Source organism: Globicephala melas, chromosome 2 (genome assembly GCF_963455315.2).
Source record: "Globicephala melas chromosome 2, mGloMel1.2, whole genome shotgun sequence".
NCBI classification, from domain to species: Eukaryota; Metazoa; Chordata; class Mammalia; order Artiodactyla; family Delphinidae; genus Globicephala; species Globicephala melas.
The window spans coordinates 77,766,886-77,787,926 of NC_083315.2; the positions used below are offsets into that span (position 1 = coordinate 77,766,886).

At 38.0% G+C, this 21,041-nt stretch overlaps 1 protein-coding gene across 1 annotated transcript in view; it reads left to right on the forward strand.

Annotated features, from left to right (window-relative positions):
• Window positions 1–21,041, forward strand: part of PRTG (protogenin) — a 128,189-nt gene that overhangs the window by 97,288 nt on the left and 9,860 nt on the right. Inside the window, exons 12-15 of the mRNA XM_030878759.2 lie at window positions 11,462–11,557; window positions 12,599–12,785; window positions 13,473–13,600; window positions 16,702–16,872. Coding sequence (XP_030734619.1) covers window positions 11,462–11,557; window positions 12,599–12,785; window positions 13,473–13,600; window positions 16,702–16,872 — 582 coding nt within the window. The remainder of the gene's footprint in view (window positions 1–11,461; window positions 11,558–12,598; window positions 12,786–13,472; window positions 13,601–16,701; window positions 16,873–21,041) is intronic.

Genomic DNA, 21,041 nt, shown 5'->3' on the forward strand with positions numbered 1-21,041 from the left:
TGGGATTGCTGGGTCATATGGTAGTTCTATTTGTAGTTTTTTAAGGAACCTCCATACTGTTCTCCATAGTGGCTGTACCAATTCACATTCCCACCAGCAGTGCAAGAGCGTTCCCTTTTCTCCACACCCTCTCCAGCATTTATTGTTTCTAGATTTTTTGATGATAGCCATTCTGACCAGTGTGAGGGGCTACCTCATTGTAGTTTTGATTTGCATTTCTCTAATGATTAATGATGTTGAGCATTCTTTCATGTGTTTGTTGGCAATCTGTATGTCTTCTTTGGAGAAATGTCTATTTAGGTCTTCTGCCCATTTTTGGATTGGGTTGTTTGTTTTTTTGTTATTGAGCTGCAAGAACTGCTTGCAAATTTTGGAGATTAATCCTTTGTCATTTGCTTCATTTGCAAATATTTTCTCCCATTCTTAGGGTTGTCTTTTGGTCTTGTTTATGGTTTCCTTTGCTGTGCAAAAGCTTTTAAGTTTCATTAGGTCCCATTTGTTTATTTTTGTTTTTATTTCCATTTCTCTAGGAGGTGGGTCGAAAAGGATCTTGCTGTGATTTATGTCATAGAGTGTTCTGCCTATGTTTTCCTCTAAGAGTTTGATAGTTTCGGGCCTTACATTTAGGTCTTTAATCCATTTTGAGCGTATTTTTGTATATGGTGTTAGGGAGTGATCTAATCTCATACTTTTACATGTACCTATCCAGTTTTCCCAGCACCACTTATTGAAGAGGCTGTCCTTTCTCCACTGTACATTCCTGCCTCCTTTATCAAAGATAAGGTGACTATATGTGCGTGGGTTTATCTCTGGGCTTTCCTGTTCCATTGATCTGTCTTTCTGTTTTTGTACCACTACCATACTGTCTTGATTACTGTAGCTTTGTAGTATAGTCTGAAGACAGGGAGCCTTATTCCTCCAGCTCTGTTTTTAGTTCTCAAGATTGCATTGGCTAATCGGCGTATTTTGTATTTCCATACAAATTGTGAAATTTTTGGTTCTAGTTCTGTGAAAAATGCCAGTGGTAGTTTGATAGGGATTGCATTGAATGTGTAGATTGCTTTGGGTAGTAGAGTCATTTTCACAATGTTGATTCTTCCAATCCAAGAACATGGTATATCTCTCCATCTATTTGTATCATCTTTAATGTCTTTCATCAGTGTCTTATAATTTTCTGCATGCAGGTCTTTTGTCTCCTTAGGTAGGTTTATTCCTAGGTATTTTATTCTTTTTGTTGCAATGGTAAATGGGAGTGTTTTCTTGATTTCACTTTCAGATATTTCATCATTAGTGTATAGGAATGCCAGAGATTTCTGTGCATTAATTTTGTATCCTGCTACTTTACCAAATTCATTGATTAGCTCTAGTAGTTTTCTGGTAGCATCTTTAGGATTCTCTATGTATAGTATCATGTCATCTGCAAACAGTGACAGCTTTACTTCTTCTTTTCCGATTTGGATTCCTTTTATTTCCTTTTCTTCTCTGATTGCTGTGGCTAAAACTTCCAAAACTATGTTGAATGAGAGTGGTGATAGTGGGCAACCTTGTCTTGTTCCTGATCTTAGCGGAAATGCTTTCAGTTTTTCACCATTGAGGACGATGTTGGCTGTGGGCTTGTCATATATGGCCTTTATTATGTAGAGGAAAGTTCCCTCTATGCCTACTTTCTGGAGGGTTTTTATCATAAATGGGTGTTGAATTTTGTTTAAAGCTTTCTCTACATCTATTGAGATGATCATATGGTTTTTCTCCTTCAGTTTGTTAATATGGTGTATCACGTTGATTGATTTGCGTATCTTGAAGAGTCTTTGCATTCCTGGGATAAACGCCACTTGATCATGGTGTATGATCCTTTTAATGTGCTGTTGGATTCTGTTTGCTAGTATGTTGTTGAGGATTTTTGCATCTATGTTCATCAGTGATATTGGCCTGTAGTTTTCTTTCTTTGTGACATCCTTGTCTGGTTTTGGTATCAGGGTGATAGTGGCCTTGTAGAATGAGTTTGGGAGTGTTCCTCCCTCTGCTATATTTTGGAAGAGTTTGAGAAGGATAGGTGTTAGCTCTTCTCTAAATGTTTGATAGAATTTGCCTGTGGAGCCATCTGGTCCTGGGCTTTTGTTTGTTGGAAGATTTTTAATCACAGTTTCAATTTCAGTGCTTGTGATTGGTCTGTTCATATTTTCTATTTCTACCTGATTCAGTCTTGGCAGGTTTTGCATTTCTAAGAATTTGTCCATTTCTTCCAGGTTGTCCATTTTATTGGCATATAGTTGCTTGTAGTAACGTCTCATGATCTTTTTATTTCTGCAGTGTCAGTTGTTACTTCTCCTTTTTCATTTCTAATTCTATTGATTTGAGTCTTCTCCCTTTTTTTCTTGATGAGTCTGGCTAAAGGTTTATCAATTTTGTTTATCTTCTCAAAGAACCAGTTCTTAGTTTTATTGATCTTTGCTATCGTTTCCTTCATTTCTTTTTCATTTATTTCTGATCTGATCTTTATGATTTCTTTCCTTCTGCTAACTTTGGGGTATTTTGGTTCTTCTTTGTCTAATTGCTTTAGGTGTAAGTTTAAGTTGTTTATTTGAGATTTTTCTTGTTTCTTGAGGTTGTATTGTATTGCTATAATCTTCCCTCTTAGAACTGCCTTTGCTGCACCCCATAGGTTTTGGGTCGTTGTGTTTTCACTGTCATTTGTTTCCAGGTATTTTTTGATTTCCTCTTTGATTTCTTTAGTGATCACTTCGTTATTAAGTAGTGTATTGTTTAGCCTCCATGTGTTTGTATTTTTTACAGATCTTTTCCTGTAATTGATATCTAGTCTCATAGTGCTGTGGTCAGATAAGATACTTGATACAATTTCAATTTTCTTAAATTTACCAAGGCTTCATTTGTGAACCAGGATATGATCTATCCTGGAGAATGTTCACTTGAGAACAATTTGTATTCTGTTATTTTTGGATGGAATATCCTATAAATAGCAATTAAGTCCATCTTGTTTAATGTATCATTTAAAGCTTCTGTTTCCTTATTTATTTTCATTTTGGATGATCTGTCCATTGGTGAAAGTGGGGTGTTAAAGTCCCCTACTATGAATGTTTTACTGTCGATTTCCCCTTTTATGGCTGTTAGTATTTGCCTTATGTATTGAGGTGCTCATATGTTGGGTGCATAAATGTTTACAATTGTTATATCTTCTTCTTGGATCGATCCCTTGATCATTATGTAGTGTCATTCTTTGTCTCTTCTAATAGTCTTTATTTTAAAGTCTATTTTGTCTGATATGAGAATTGCTACTCCAGCTTTCTTTTGGTTTCCATTTGCATGGAATATCTTTTTCCATCCCCTTACTTTCAGTCTGTATGTGTCTGTAGGTCTGAAGTGGGTCTCTTGTAGACAGCATATATATGGGTCATGTTTTTGTATCCATTCAGCCAGTCTGTGTCTTTTGGTTGGAGCATTTAATCCATTTACATTTAAGGTAATTATCGATATGTATGTTCCTATTCCCATTTTCTTAATTGTTTTGGGTTTGTTATTGTAGGTCTTTTCCTTCTCTTGTGTTTCTTGCCTAGAGAAGTTCCTTTAGCATTTGTTGTAAAGCTGGTTTGCTGGTGCTGAATTGTCTCAGCTTTTTATTTTTTTGCGGTACATGGGACGCTCACTGCCATGGCCTCTCCTGCCGTGGAGCACAGGCTCCGGACACGCAGGCCCAGCGGCCATGGCCCACGGGCCGAGCCGCTCCACGGCATGTGGGATCCCCCCGGACCGGGGCACGAACCCCCGTCTCCTGCATCGGCAGGCGGACTCCCAACCACTGCGCCACCAGGAAAGCCCCTGTCTTAGCTTTTGCCTGTCTGTAAAGGTTTTAATTTCTCCATCAAATCTGAATGAGATCCTTGCTGGGTAGAGTAATCTCGGTTGTAAGTTTTTCTCCTTCATCACTTTAAATATGTCCTGCCAGTCCCTTCTGGCTTGCAGAGTTTCTGCTGAAAGATCAGCTGTTAACCTTATGGGGATTCCCTTGTGTGTTATTTGTTGTTTTTCCCTTGCTGCTTTTAATATGTTTTCTTTGTATTTAATTTTTGACAGTTTGATTAATATGTGTCTTGGCATGTTTCTCCTTGGATTTATGATGTTTGGGACTCGCTGTGCTTCCTGGACTTGATTAACTATTTCCTTTCCCATATTAGGGAAGTTTTCAACTATAGTCTCTTCAAATATTTTCTCAGTCCCTTTCTTTTTCTCTTCTTCTTTGGGACCCCTATAATTCAAATGTTTGTGCATTTAATGTTGTCCCAGAGGTCTCTGAGACTGTCCTCAGTTCTTTTCATTCTTTTTTCTTTATTCTGCTCTGTAGTAGTTATTTCCACTATTTTATCTTCCAGGTCACTTATCTGTTCTTCTGCCTCAGTTATTCTGCTATTGATCCTTTGTAGAGAATTTTTAATTTCATTTATTGTGTTGTTCATCGTTGCTTGTTTCCTCTTTAGTTCTTCTAGGTCCTTGTTAAATGTTTCTTGCATTTTCTCTATTCTATTTCCAAGATTTTGGATCATCTTTACTTTCATTATTCTGAATTCTTTCTCAGGTAGACTGCCTATTTCCTCTTCATTTATTAGGTCTGGTGGGTTTTTACCTTGCTCCTTCATCTGCTGTGTATTTTTCTGTGTTCTCATTTTGCTTATCTTACTGTGTTTGGGGTCTCCTTTTCACAGGCTGCAGGTTCGTAGTTCCCGTTGTTTTTAGCGTCTGTTCCCAGTGACTAAGGTTGGTTCAGTGGGTTGTGTAGGCTTCCTGGTGGAGGGGACTAGTGCCTGTGTTCTGGTGGATGAGGCTGGATCTTGTCTTTCTGGTGGAATTACATCTGTATTTTCCTAATGAAAATAAATGAGGCTTAGAAAACTAAGAAACCCAAGGCTACACAGTTGGTAAACAATGCATACAAAGTATTCATTTCCCAGTCTGTCCCCTTTGTTAGATTGAAATTAAAAGCAAGAGTTATAGCCTTCTAATGCTTGAGTCTTCCATACAGTGCCTGACTTTTAGTAGGTACTTGATAAATGTGTATTTGATACCTGTGAAGTCTTTCTTGGCCAACCAGACTTCTGGTTCTGATTCCTTCTTATGTGAAACAAACTCGAGTAGAAGAACTGTAGTGAGAATGAAACAGAAGGGGAAGAAGGTGAGGCAGGTCCTAGAGCCAGTGGAGAAAGGTAAAGGGTATAGCCATAGTAGTGTTTCAGGAGGGAGAGCTTCATTTTCGGCCACAGGTTGACTCCCTGATAAAGAAAGATAGGTTAATTTGGCTGAGACCTCGATCACATTAACTTAAACTGACACTCCAGAGTTACGTATCAAAAGATTTAGTCAGATACATGTTAAATTGATTTGGGCTTTCTTTCCTGTCCCTTCATCTTTATATATTGCTAAATCTTTAAGCAAGTTTAACCGTAAACCAAATGCTACCTATCACCCTCGAGACCATTAAGAAATTAGCCCTCACAGCAATCAGAGAAGAAAAAGAAATAAAAAGAATCCAAATTGAAAAAGAAGTAAAACTGTCACTGTTTGCAGATGACATGATACTATACATAGAGAATCCTAAAGATGCTACCAGAAAACTACTGGAGCTAGTCAATGAATTTGGTAAAGTAGCAGGATACAAAATTAATGCACAGAAATCTCTGGCATTCCTATATACTAATGATGAAAACTCTGAAAGAGAAGTTAAGGAAACACTCCCATTTACCATTGCAACAAAAAGAAAAAAATATCTAGGAATAAATCTACCTAAGGAGACAAAAGACCTGTATGCAGAAAACTATAGGACACTGATGAAAGAAATTGAAGATGATACAAACAGATGGAGAGATATACCATGTTCTTGGATTGGAAGAATCAACATTGTGAAAATGACTCTACTACCCAAAGCAATCTACAGATTCAATGCAATCCCTATCAAACTACTACTGGCATTTTTCACAGAACTAGAACAAAAAAACTGCATGATCTGTATGGAAACACAAAAGACGCCGAATAGCCAAAGCAATCTTGAGAACTAAAAACGGAGCTGGAGGAATCAGGCTCCCTGACTTCAGACTATACTACAAAGCTACAGTAATCAAGACAGTATGGTATTGGCACAAAAACAGAAATATAGATCAATGGAACAGGATAGAAAGCCCAGAGATAAACCCACGCACATGTGGTCACCTTATCTTTGATAAAGGAGGCAAGAATATACAATGGAGAAAGGACAGCCTCTTCAATAAATAGTGCTGGGAAAACTGTATAGCTACATTTAAAAGAATGAAATTACAACACTCCCTAACACCATATACAAAAATAAACTTAAAATGGATTAAAGACCTAAATGTAAGGCCAGACACTATCAAACTCTTAGAGGAAAACATAGGCAGAACACTCTATGACATAAATCACAGCAAGATCCTTTATTACCCACCTCCTAGAGAAAGGGAAATAAAAACAAAAATAAACAAATGGGACCTAATGAAACTTAAAAGCTTTTGTACAGCAAAGGAAACCATAAGCAAGACGAAAAGACAGCCCTCAGAATGGGAGAAAATGTTTGCAAACGAAGCAGCTGACAAAGGATTAATCTCCAAAATATATAAGCAGCTCATGCAGCTCAATATCAAAAAAAGAAACAACCCAGTCCAAAAATGGGCAGAACACCTAAATAGACATTTCTACAAAGAAGATATACAGATTGCCAACAAACACAAGAAAGGATGCTCAACATCACTAATCATTAGAGAAATGCAAATCAAAACCACAATGAGGTATCACCTCACACTGGTCAGATTGGTCATCATCAAAAAATCTACAAACAATAAATGCTGGAGAGGGTTGTAGTGAAAAGGGAACCCTTGTGCACTGTTGGTGGGAATGTAAATTGATACAGCCACTGTGGAGAACAGTATGGAAGTTCCTTAAAAAACTAAAAATAGGGCTTCCCTGGTGACATAGTGGTTGAGAGTCCGCCTGCTGATTCAGGAGACGCGGGTTCATGCCCCGGTCCGGGAAGATCCCACATGCCGCGGAGCACCTGGGCCCGTGAGCCATGGCCGCTGAGCCTGCGCATCCGGAGCCTGTGCTCCACAACAGGAGAGGCCACAACAGTGAGAGGCCTGCGTACCACAAAAAATAATAATAATAATAAAAATAAAAATTGGCCCTGTTGAGGAGTGGTTTTTATGCTCCTTGTCTTGAGTTTTGAAGGAACTGGGACCAGCTCTTTCCCCTCTCTCTCATTCTCCTTCCCTCACTGGGTTTTGAGGAGGCTTGCACTGTCCTTTGTGGCTGCTCTTCCTGACTCTGCTGGTTTCCCCCTAAACCACATAGACTAAGTCTGCTGAGTCTTGTGTAACCAAGCACCACATACGTGGCAGTGCTTGACTCAAGAAAGGCTGTAACAGGCCCTGGGAACTGGCTCCCTGTGGCATTTCACAGCGTTGATCCTGAGTGTCTGCTTTGTCCCTTATGCATCAGAGGGTCTTTGCAGAACTGTAGAGTTTTAAGACTTGTGCTACTTTGCTGTGGTACATTATTTGTGCATTTAACTGTACTTAACATATTGGTCCTAAACTTTATTTTTTTACTCTGTATCCTTAATTTTGTTAATTGTGCAGCTGTTCTCTGTTTTCTTTTTTAGGTGGTAACTTTTATTGCCTGGTAATGCTCATCTTAACATTATGTGAAGGCTCTGGTCCTTGGGTCCCCTCTTAAATTTACAAAAGTAGATGAAATTGAATTTCTAGCAAATTGATGAACAATAATGAGCCAGGTTTTTCTGGGGTCTCTGGATTCGCAAACCAAAATAATACAGTGACTAGAATTTGAAATTGGACTCATTTTTAAAGCCTAAGAGAGAGGAGTACATGGCAAACGCAGGTGACCCACAGCTCAGCTTGGCCCCCAACCTGGCACTTTTTTTTTTTTAAGCGTGACGAAATGTTTATTATAAGTTCAAGCATGAATTGACACCAGAGAGTCCATACGAAAGGGAATCAATGTAACATGTAGGACAGAGGACTTGTTCAGACTTCACAACTCACTAGACGTAAGAATATATACATCTTTGATGAAGCCACAAGAATGTAATGTGTGTATAAAGGCTTTTATCCGTAGTGGCACTTCTTATTGTTTTAAATAGATTCTTTATAGAGCATGAAGAGTAGATCACATGTGAACAAAGGTGAATGGATTTTTCCCTTTCCTTTACATTATTTTTCCTACCAGTATGTCCTATAATTTTATTTTTTTTTCTACTGAAATAACTTCCAGTTATCCTGGTTCATGTTTTACTTTTTTTGTGTGGATAGAAAGGAATCTCGTGTACCCAGTGTACTCTATTTGCCTGCCTGATGGTTTGCCTCTTCCTGACCTCACATAAACTAGCAGGGGGAAGGAGCCCAGCATTGGAGACTGTTGCTCTGGCTACGTGGATGATTTCCAGGTGGGCGTCAGAAGAGCTGCCTCTTCTTGTGTTGGGCTTGCTGGCGTCTGTGCTGAGTGGGTGATAGCCAGGTGCTGGCCATGTTGAGGAACCAACTCTGTTCTCTCATCTTCTTAGGACGTGTAAGCTGCTTCTGACTGATCAACAACAACAACAAAAAGGTTAATTCTGGATTTAAAATTTAGTGTAAGCAGCTCATTTTTTTAGAGAGGAAGAAGGGAAAAACGAATGAATTTTAGGGCTAAAAATAACCATTCCAGAGAAGTATTTATGAAGTATTGATTGATTGTTTGCACAGTGGAAAAAAGATTAATCTCTCCACCTCTAATGATAACCCTCATCAAAATCAGCTTTCTACGAGAGTTTGCTGTATCTGTGTCTGGTTCCCTGAGAATGTGAGTTACTTTGGGCAAATTCTGTTTCATTCTTCCTTTTCTGTATCTCCTAATTCCTGGTGTAACACCTCATCACACTCAGGAGGCTTTCCTAAAAGTACTCTTCTAATTGAATAGAGACAGAATAAAGAAATATGTCTGAAGAACTTCTGCAGAGATCCAGTTGAATTTCATTTATACCCATTTAGAAGGAGTATTTGAAATACGGAACTCAGGATTCAGTTGACTAATGAGTTCAGCAATAAGAGGAAAGAAAGAAGAAAACAGATTCAAATGAAGTAGCTATTGTTCTGAACAGAAACCTTTTGAATCTTAGAATTGCAGTGTTGAATGTTAGAAATCATTTCAGTGATGAAATTCAAATGTGGTTATGTGTTCCTGATAATTACTTTATAAATTGAAAATATTTCTATGTTAAAATTCATTATAAGGAGACATACTTGCTGTGACAAAGGCACATGTATTTGTGTAAATTTAAAGGCCCTGTACTTTGTCAGAGAAATAGCCACAAGTTCCCGGTTCAGCTTTGTATGCCATTGGACATGCTACTAACACCTTTTTACCACAGTTTATCAAATGGGAATAACATATATCTTACAGGGTTTTGTGATGCTCAAATGAGATAACGTATCTAAAAAACATTTTCTATAAGACGGTCAAATGTTGTTAGTCTTTCCATCTTTCTATCTAGAAAATGCAGAAATGTTCTAAGTTGTATAAATTTTTCTTCTTGTGTAATTTTGTCAAAACAGATAGAAATAAAAATTTTATATTTTAGGACATCCTTTTAATGCATTTTAATATTAAATATTAAAATACATCAGTTTCAAAAATATTTATACAAATTCTTAAATTACATTAGAGAATTTAATAAACTTTACATCTTGTTTTTGGATATTAAATGTTTGAATTCAATCTAGAATTATTATATTGTTGTAAGGGTTTTTTTTCACATTTGATATATCTATTAAGGATGATTGCTTTCCTTTGTGAAATTCCCTTGGATTTATTTATGTGTTTGTTTTTTTATTATTTAGAGAAGTATAATATAGAAACGCATTAAAATTAGAAATAGACTTAGCGTATGATCCAGCAATCCCACTTCTGAGTATATCTCAAAAGGAAATGAGATCAGTACATCAGAGAGCTATCTGCACCTCCATAGTCATTGCATTATTCACAGTAGACAAGGTGTGAAAACAACCTAAATGCCTGTTAACAGGTGAATGGATAAAGAAAATGGGGCATATATATAATGGAATTTTATTCAACTTTTAAAAAGAGGGAAATCCTGCCATTTGCACAACATAAATGAACCTAGAGGACATTATGCCAAGTGAGATAAGCCAGAAAGACAAATACTACATGATCTCATTTATATATGGAATCTAAAATAGTTAAACTCATAGAAGCAGAAAGTAGAATGGTGGTTGCCAGGAGTGGGGGAAATGGGGAGATGGGTACAAAGTTTCAGTTATGCAAGGTGAGTAAGTTCTGGAGATCTGATGTACAGCATGACTATAGTTATCAAAGCTGTATTGTATACTTGAAATTTACTAAGTGTGTAGATCTTAAATGTTTTCACCACACATATACACACACACAAATGGTAACTAGTGAAGTGATGGGTCTTCTGATTCACTTGATTGTAGTGATCATTTCACAGTGTATGCCTATACCAAACATCAAGTTATATACCTTAAATATATACAAGCTTTATTTGTCAACCATACCTTAATGAAGCTGTGGGGAGAAAAAAGGAATACATTGTTTCTGAATAGTTTTATTTTTGCCCTAAGCAAGTATTACTTTATAGTTAAATGTTATCGTAAACACTTACATTTAAATGTATTTATATCATTAAACTTCTTGAATATCTTCTAAAGTATATTATTTAAAATTGTAACCACTTAATTCCTCAAAAACCTGAAAAAAATTTTTGTTTTAATATGTATGGGATGGACTTTAGTTTCTGTATTGTGTTAGTTAATGAACACCAGTAGAGGGAGCTCCACCTCCTCTTTCTTGATAAATTTAGCTCTCAACTGAAAATGTATGTTTGTGGAAAAGGGCATGCGGTGAAATAAACTTAAATAATACGTGGTTATAAACATTTTCAAAGGTACTAAAGAATGACAACTGTAATTCTTCTTACCTTTTAGGGGGAAAACAATCTCAGTTTGATTTCCATGCTTTTAAGTTAACTACCCTCAAATAACTAAACAGAAAACTTCTATGTAGCATAACCACTTGTAAGGAATCCATCAGGCAGCCCAAGCCTTTTAAAATCAAGAATCTATGTCTGGTCAGTTGAGGAAGAGGAGGAAGAACAGTGGTGGTAATGTTATTGTTTGAAATAAGGTTAAATAAAATAAAATTTTATCAATTGGTAGATAGTCACAATAGCAATGTCATAATAAGGCGAACTGCTGAGTCACTGTGTAGAACAAGGAGAGAGAAAATTTTCATTTTACTTAGAGCTCTTATGCATTCAGAAGGTTTTTAAACCAAAATCTAGAAAGGCTGTAGAACCTTTGTTCCTATCTAGAGGGCTGGGCCTAATTATTACCTGTTGGTTTCTTTATAGACCCGAGAAGAAAATATCATGTGAGATTGCTGGCTTACAACAACATAGAAGATGGCTACCAGGCAGATCAAACAGTCAGTACTCCAGGATGCGTGTGTAAGTAAGAGTTACAGTAGCTTGTTTCACAGTGTTCGACTCATACTCTTTTTTCCTCTACTTCCTTCTTTAAATTTAAGTCTCATCACTACTTGGATACCTTGGTGGTTTTATTACTTTCATATCCTCCAGGATACCTAACGTAGTATCTTGAACAAGTACGTACTCAGTAAATATTTAAGTGAGATGTATTTAATTATAAGAACCTATTTTAATTTTGCAAGGAAGAGACCATTAGACATTTAACTGTGGGGACTCCCCTGGTGGTGCAGTGGTTAAGAATCTGCCTGCCAATGCAGGGGACAGAGGTTTGAGCCCTGGTATGGGAAGATCCCACGTGCCATGGAGCATCCAAGCCCATGCACCACAACTACTGAGCCTGTGCTCTAGAGCTCACGAGCCACAGCTACTCAGCCTGCGTGCCACAACTACTGAAGCCCACGCACCTAGAGCCCATGCTCTGCAACAAGAAAAGCCACCACAATGAGAAGCCCGTGCACCGCAACAAAGAGTAGCCCCCGCTTGCCGCAACTAGAGAAAGCCCACATGCAGCAGTGAAGACCCAACGCAGCAAAAATAAATTAATTAATTAAATAAAATTTTTTTAAAAAAGAAATTTAACTGGGAAAATAACCCTGAATACCTACAGATACTAAGTTTTCTTTTATCTCCTTTAACCTTGAGGCTAATTATTTCATTCCAGTTGCTATTCAGTTTTATTGCTGCTGAGAGCTGTTTGGTTTTATTGCTACTAAAGAGGATGTCAGTCTAGTTTTAAGTCTACTGCTGGCTTTCTGAATGTCTTCGGCTGGTAGCTTGACTTCTCTGTGCTTCTGTCTTACATTCTAAGTATTGATAATATTTGATTCCTTATCTAACTTACGGAAGAGTCACTCAGGTTTGAATGATACATCTCTAGACCACTATGAACCTCTGGTGGAAGAAAGACCTAAAGGGTGGGGTGTTATGATTTTACCATTTTACCACTTTCTACATTAAATGTTACGCCATGTGGTAAATTAACATTGTCTTTTTCAATAGCTGTTCGTGATCGCATGGTTCCTCCTCCACCACCACCCCACCATCTCTATGCGAAGGCTAACACCTCATCTTCCATCTTCCTGCACTGGAGGAGGCCTGCGTTCACCACTGCACAAATAATTAACTACACCATCCGCTGTAACCCTGTTGGCCTGCAGAATGCTTCTTTGGTTTTATACCTTCAAACGTATGTAGCTTCTATTAATGGTTGTTTTCTTTGCTCTCCTCCCCACTCACACTTCCTTCTTTACTATCTTGGGTCAACTTGGGCTTCAGCTGTAAGCATTTGTCTCAGAACTTATCTTACTTATGTCAGGGCAGGGGATTTTGCATCTTTACCATAATCAGTTCTGAAAACCGCATTTATTTTGAAATTTAATTTTCATAAATGATTTTTTTGTTGTTGTTTCCCCAGCCTCGTGCAACAAGATTAGACAAGAAACTATCAATATGATGACTTTCAAGTAGCTAAACTTAGCATATTTAAAGAAGGAAACAAGTCAATTTTCATGCTGGCATCAAAAAATAAAGCTAGTTATTCTGTTTGCTAGGTTATAGTTAGAAAGATGCCCATCATTATACTTTAAAAGAGTGATTTGACTTAACAGTATTTCAGAAGAAATCCCTTTGATTTGGGACATTTCTGTACTGTTAATTTCCTAGTTTCCTCTCAGAGAGGCAGTTTTTAGGCTTATTTCTATAATATCCAATGTAGCATTTTAATAATCAAATTAGATTGCTTTTTAATCTAAAAATTTTTTTTAAAGGAAATGAGGGAGGTAATAAATAACAGTAACCTGTATTGATTGGAAATACTGGCAATCTTTTAGAAACAATGTGCTACCAGCATTAACTACTTTATTACTCATTATAGATCAGAAACTCACATGTTGGTTCAAGGTCTAGAACCAAACACCAAATATGAATTTGCTGTTCGACTGCATGTGGATCAACTTTCCAGTCCCTGGAGCCCCGTTGTCTACCACTCTACACTTCCAGAAGGTAAAGAAAGCAGCTCCCCTGTGGGTTTTATCTGGGTTTTATCTATGTATTATACACACACACACACACACACACACACACACACACACACAGACATCACTTTGAAGAAGGTACTACCCTGATTGCCACCTACCAGTCTACGTGTATGTATTTATTTTGTTTCTTAACTTTTGAAGTTTCTTTTCCTTTATTACAGTAAAAATATTTTTCCTCTCAATGTATTGCATAAGCAAGTGGGCTTAAATTTAGGGTCTCTTTAGGGGGTGCTACATTTTCTAAGAACAGGTGTGCTGTGCAAGGCTGCACCCAAGTAATTTAAAATGGAAGAAAGTGGGTAACATATTTAATGACGTTAGGAGCCCACATTAGAATCTAACGTGAGCAGTAGCTTGATTCTGTGCATAGTGCAGTATAGATGATACCGGATTGAGCACCAATTCTGTAGCTTACCAATGGCAGTTGCTAAAATATTCCATGTCTCTAAACCTGCATTTCCTTTCTTTAAAAACTAATTTTTATTGGAGTATAGTTGCTTTACAGTGTTGTTAGTTTCTGCTGTACAGCAAAGTGAATCAGCTGTATGTATACGTATATCCCCTCTTTCTTGGATTTCCTTCCCATTTAGGTCACCACAGAGCACTGAGTAGAGTTTCCTGTGCTATACAGTAGGTTCTCATTAGTTATCTACTCTATACATAGTATCAATAGTGTATGTATGTTGGTCCCCATCTCCTAATTCATCCAACTCCCCCCCACTCCTGGTATCCATACATTTGTTCTCTACATCTGTGTGTCTATTTCTGCTTTGCAAGTAAGTTCATCTGTATCATTTTTTTAGATTCAATATATAAGCGATATTTGTTTTTCTCTTTCTGACTTACTTCACTCTGTATGACAGTCTCTAGGTCCATCCACATCTTTGCAAATGGCACAATTTCATTCCTTTAAATAGCTGAGTAATATTCCATTGTGTATATATACCACATCTTCTTTATCCATTCCTCTGTTGATGGACATTTAGGTTGCTTCCATGTCCTGGCTATTGTAAACAATGCTGCAGTGAACATTGTGGTGCATGTATCTGTTTGAGTTATGGTTTTCTCCAGGTATATGCCCAGGAGTGGGATTGCTGGGTCATATGGTAGTTCTATTTTTAGTTTTTTAAGGAACCTCCATACTGTTCTCCATAGTGGCTATGTCAATTTACATTCCCACCAACAGTGCAAGAGGGTTCCCTTTTCTCCACACCCTCTCCAGCATTTATTGTTTGTAGATTTTTTGAATATGGCCATTCTGACCAGTTTGAGGTGATAACCTCATTGTAGTTTTGATTTGCACTTCTCTAATAATTAGCAATGTTGAGCATTTTTTCATGTGCCTCTTGGCCATCCATATGTCTTCTTTGGAGGAATGTGTATTTAGTTCTTCTGCCCATTTTTTGATTGGGTTGTGTTTTTTTTTGTTTTTGTTTTTTTGATATTGAGCTGCATGAGCTGTTTGTATACTTTGTATATTAATCCCTTGTCAGTTACCTTGTTTGCAAATATCTTCTCCCATTCTGAGGGTTGTCTTTTCGTCTTGTTTATGGTTTCCTGTGCTGTGCAAAAGCTTTTAAGTTTAATTAGGTCCCATTTGTTTATTTTTGTTTTCATTTTCATTACTCTAGGAGATGGGTCAAAAAAGATCTTGCTGCAATTTATATCAAAGAGTGTTCTGCCTATGTTATCCTCTAAGAGTTTGATAGTGTATGGCCTTACATTTAGGTCTTTAATCCATTTTGAGTTTATTTTTGTGTTTAGGTGTTAGGGAGTGTTCTAATTTCATTCTTTTATATGTAGCTGTCCAGTTTTCCCAGCTCCACTTCTTAAAGAGACTGTTCTCCATTGTATATTCTTGCCTCCTTTGTCATAGATTAGGTGAACATAGGTGTGTGGGTTTATCTCTGGGCTTTCTATCTTGTTCCATTGATTTATATTTCCATTTTTATGCCAGTACCATGCTGTCTTAATTACTGTAGCTTTGTAGTATAGTCTGAAGTCAGCGAACCTGATTCCTCCAGCTCCATTTTTCTTTCTCAAGATCAGTTTGGCTATTTGGGGTCTTTTGTGTTTCCATACAAATTGTAAAATTTTTTGTTGTAATTCTGTGAAATATGCCATTGGTAATTTGATAGGGATTGCATTGAATCTGTGGATTGCTTTGGGTAGTATAGTCATTTTCACAGTATTAATTCTTCCAATCCAAGAACACGGTATATCTCTCCATGCATTTCCTTCTCTCTAGAATGATGGTGAAGGTGTAGATTGCAGCTCTATTTTAATGATGCTGAGAGAAAACAAAGGATACTTATTTAAGTGAGCATTGGGCTGTTTTGCTATGGTTTTGGCAATATTCCATATGTGAGGTAGTGCCCAAAACGAGCTCTTCACACCTTTAGCTCATATTGAACATGGGCTCCACTAAAATCCCAGGACTTCACTACCTTTCGTAAATATAAGGTATTAGTCTAAGGTAGATATAAGGTAAAGGTAGATAAGATATAAGGTAAAGGTAGATAAGATGTAAGGTAGGTATAAGGTAAAGTCTGTTCTATAAACTCACTGATTCACAACGGTTTGGTGAGTAACTGAATGTTTCAGTCTCAGGAGTATTTTTTGAGTGGCTTCCTAGATCAGATTAAATATACATTCTATGCATTTTAGTAAGAAATGTAGTTTAGCTTCAGTACCTAATAGAGTGAGTAATGCACAGGTGCCCTGGTGGAACTGTAAACCTTTCTAGTTGTCCATGTGGCAAAACAATGTAAAGAGCCCTAAAAATGCTGACAACCTTTGACTTAGTAGTTCCTCATCTAGGAATCTACCACCTCCTTTATATATTTTAAATGTTTTAAACATTATAAAAATGAAATGAGTTTTCAGATAAAGAAGAGAAAAATCGTATTTTGATATTGTCACTAATGAGCTGTAAAAGCTGTGATTTTGAGATGTTTTTATAGTAGTTTCTAGTTTTTTAAACTCTTATCTGTGCCTGTCCAGGTATTTGAGTACTTAATGACCATTTTCTCCTAATAATACAATATTTTCTACATGTGTGCACAGCACCAGCAGGCCCACCAGTTGGAGTGAAAGTGACATTGATAGAGGATGACACTGCCCTGGTTTCTTGGAAACCTCCTGATGGCCCAGAGACGGTTGTGACGCGCTACACTATCTTGTATGCATCCAGGAAGGCCTGGATTGCAGGAGAGTGGCAGGTCCTACACCGAGAAGGTATATATGATCATAATTTACTGAAGGGCATGAAAAGTAAGGTTATTAATGATAAGGAAACAAAGGGAAAGAGGGATCTAGAGTTTGTTTTGAATTTATGTTTATGAAGTAACAAATGATTAAGAATTTTAGTTTTGTTCAAAGGACATTGGGAAGCCATCAACATACTTTAAGCATGAGCCTGATTTCACACTTCAGAAAAATCACTCTGAGTATTGTGAATAGAAGAGGTTTGGTAGAGGAGGAGTAGGGGTAAGAATAATGCAAGGAGACTAGGAAGTAATTGTTGCAGTCCAGGAAAGAGAATGATAAGCCCGGGTTAGGGTGGCAAGGAGTGAGATGTAAAGAAGAGGGTGGTTGAAAGACAGTAAGGAGGTAAAATTAACAGAACTTGGTCACTAAGGGAGGGAGAGAGAAGGTAAGGAAGTGAGAATTGTTATAGATAATTACTAGATTTCCAGCGGTTGTGTATCTTGCACTGGAGTAGCAAACACTGGAGAAAGACCTGGTTTAATGGAGAAGACCTTTGTACAGCTACTAAAACAGTCCACATTCAAATAAATTGACCCATATGAATACTAGGGTCCACTTAAGTACAGGGAAAAGCTGCTTAGGGCTTAGGAACACTGAATTTAAATTGTTTAATACCAATTTTATTTTGGCTGAGAAAAACTGTATTCTAGAATTTAACATTCTTACTTCATGCTGTTATAATATGCCCTTTTTAAATTTTGGAATCTTTCATTTGGACAGGTCTCATATGCCAGTGTTTGGATGGACCATCACATAAACAGTATAATTTCATGATTTTGATACTTCTTTTAACTTCTTATTGAATTATAGTTGATTTTGATACTTTTTAAATTCAGACATACATGCTAAGAACTGTTTTCCAGGCAATTAAAAGCTTAAGAAGGATTTTGAGAAGGAAATTTGTTTTCCAGCTACATATTCTAAACACTTTACAGTGCCAGGCACTTCCACATACATTTTACCTTTTAAGGGGAATATTCACCCAATTAAGAGAATACACTTTAAGGTCACTTATGTGGATGTAATCAATATAACACTTTTGTAGTTGTAAAATAAACAAATGGTAACAGAAGCTGGAGTTTTGATAGTTGCATATTCATATTTTTCATTAAGCGGGTGCCCCACTAAGTAATGATTTCCTAGTCGCTGAACAGCCTGGAAAGTAATAATAAGTACCTCCCAGCAATACAATTTTGTGTTTTATCCATTATCTACTGCTCTCTAACAAACCACTCTAAAACTCAGCCATTTTATTTTCTCACACTCTCTGAGTCAGCAGTTTGGAGTGGGATCAGCAGGGCAGTTCTTCTTTTGGTGTCTCCTGAGGTCACTCATGAGGCTCTGATCATCTCAGGGTTTCAACAGGGTGTGGGTGGCATAAAAACAGTGGGAGAATTCCAAAATCCGGGAGAGAGGAAAGAAGCCCCACATACAAAGCTTTGCAGACCTCTGCCTGATTCACATTTGCTAACATCCCACTGGCAAAACGAATCATGTAGGCAAGCCCAGACTTAGTGTGGGAAGAGACTGCCCACAGGTATGGAGAGATGGAAGCGTAATTTATGCAGGGCTATTCATCTTACAGTCTGCCACAATATTCTTAAAATATATAATTCAGTTTTCATTAATTAATTCCAAAATGATTCATTGACACAACATTTGACCAAGTGACTAACCTGATTTAATGAGTGTTATATAAGTACTTATAAAAGAATTTTGATCTCATGAGCACATACTTCCTTTGGCTCTTCATTTGTACCTGCCTAAAAAGAAACAGTATTTAGTTTTGGTTCTTTTTAATGCATTCATTTGTCAGTTTCAGACAAGGCCCAGAAAACAACATTTTTGCCTCATTGATGGCCCAATAGCAAAATGAATTGTAATTAGTTTTTACTTCTGTATAAGCCTTCCTAACTATATAATAAAGCATAGGGGGAAAATTCTATTTTTGCCATTATGCTGCTTGTGTAAATTTAAGAAACATTATCAGTGAAAAGCTTTTGTCTCTTGTTAAATGTAGGGAACCTTTTTCATAGCTAATGCTAGTAATTCATAGAGAACAAAATAAACAATATAAGTAAAAAGCAATTGAGTTTACTTTTTTCAGAGAGAAAAATGTAAAGAGTTTGAGGGGGCTTCCCTGGTGGTGCAGTGGTTAGGAGTCCCCCTGCCAATGCAGGGGACGTGGGTTCGAGCCCTGGTCCGGGAGGATCCCACATGCCACAGAGCATCTAAGCCCATGCGCCACAACTACTGAGCCTGAGCTCTAGAGCCCACGAGCCACATCTACTGAGCCCCTGTGCTGCAACTACTGAAGCCCACATGCCTAGAGCCCATGCTCTGCAACAAGAGAAACCACCGCAGTGAGAAGCCCGTACACCACAATTAAGAGTAGCCCCCGCTCACTGCAACTAGAGAAAGCCCACACGCAGCAAAGAAGACCCAACACAGCCAAAAAAATAAATAAATAAAATAAATAAATTTTAAAAAAAATAGGGGAAAGAATAAAGTGATGGAGGTAGCGGAGTAAGTTCTTTTGAAAGAAATGACATCTGAGCAGAGACATATGGATATCTGGGGGAAGTGCAAAGGCCCTGAGACAGAAGTGCGCTTGGCATTTTAGAGGAACAACAAGATGGCCAGGGTGGCTAGACAGAGTGAGAGGAAATGGGAAATGAGGTGGGGAGGTTGCCAAGGGAAGATCTGGTAGGCCAGACTTCCTGGACCACGGATTTTTTTCTAAGAGGGGTGGAAGACATTGATCTGATTTACATTTTGAAAGGATTACTTTGGCAACCCCCTAGCAGCCTACCTGAAAAATTGACTATAAGGAAGTAAGAGCAGAAATTGGGAAACCACTTACTTTTTTAGTTCTTCTTTTTCTTAAAGTATATTTTATTTTATTATTTATTTTTGGCCACGCCATGGGGCATGTGGGATCTTAGTTCCCCGACCAAGGATCGAACCCATGCCCCTCACATTGAGAGCATGGAGTCTTAACCACTGGACCTCCAGGGAAGTCCCTGGGAAACCATTTAATTCGCAGGTGTCTGTGTGAGAGCTAATGGCAGTTTGGACAGGGATAATAACAAGGAAGGTAATAAGAAGCTATGAGAACATAATTTGAAGGAATAGTCTACTCGATTTGCCACAGATTGATGTGGGGTATAAGAAAAAAAAGAAACAAAATTGGTGGGGGAAATCAAAAGTTTGATTTTGAACATGTTACATTTGAGATGCCTCTTGGATGTCCAAGTAGAGAGGTTGAATAAGCGGTGGGAGGGTTAAGTTCATGGGAGAGGTATGGACTAGTGGTATAACTTAGAAGTCATCAGTATGTAGATGAAGTTAAGACTGGAATTGAAAAAACAAAATCACTTAGTATGGACAGAAGAGAGAAAGGTATGAGACTGCATACTGGGACTTTTCTCCAACCGTAAAATCTTACGCTTTGCTTTTTTAAAAATAAATTTATTTATTTAATTTTTGCCTGCGTTGGGTCTTCGTTGCTGCACGTGGGCTTTCTCTAGTTGTGATGAGCGGGGGCTACTCTTAATTGTGGTGTACGGGCTTCTCACTGCGGTGCTTTCTCTTGTTGCAGACAGTGGGCTCTAGGCATGCAGGCTTCAGTAGTTGTGGCACATGGGCTCAGTAGTTGTGGCCCATGGGCTCTAGAGCTCAGGCTCAGTAGTTGTGGCTCACTGGCTTAGTTGCTCCACAGCATGTGGCATCTTCCCGGACCAGGGCTTGAACCCGTGTCCCCTGCATTGATGGGCGGATTCTTAACCACTGCGCCACCAGGGAAGCCCCCAGAGTCTAATATATTCTGAGAGGTTTTTTGTTTGTTTTTCTTTTTAGCATGAAACAGTGTTTTATTTTATAGGTTAAAAGCATTTGTGGGCTTCCCTGGTGGCGCAGTGGTTGGGAGTCCGCCTGCCAATGCAGGGGACGCGGGTTCGTGCCCCGGTCTGGGAGGATCCTGCATACTGTGGAGCGGCTGGGCCCGTGAGCCATGGCCGCTGGGCCTGCGCGTCCGGAGCCTGTGCTCCGCAACGGGAGAGGCCACAGCAGTGAGAAGCCCGCGAACCGGGAAAAAAAAAAAAAAAAAGCATTTGTAAGATTTGATAAATCTTTAC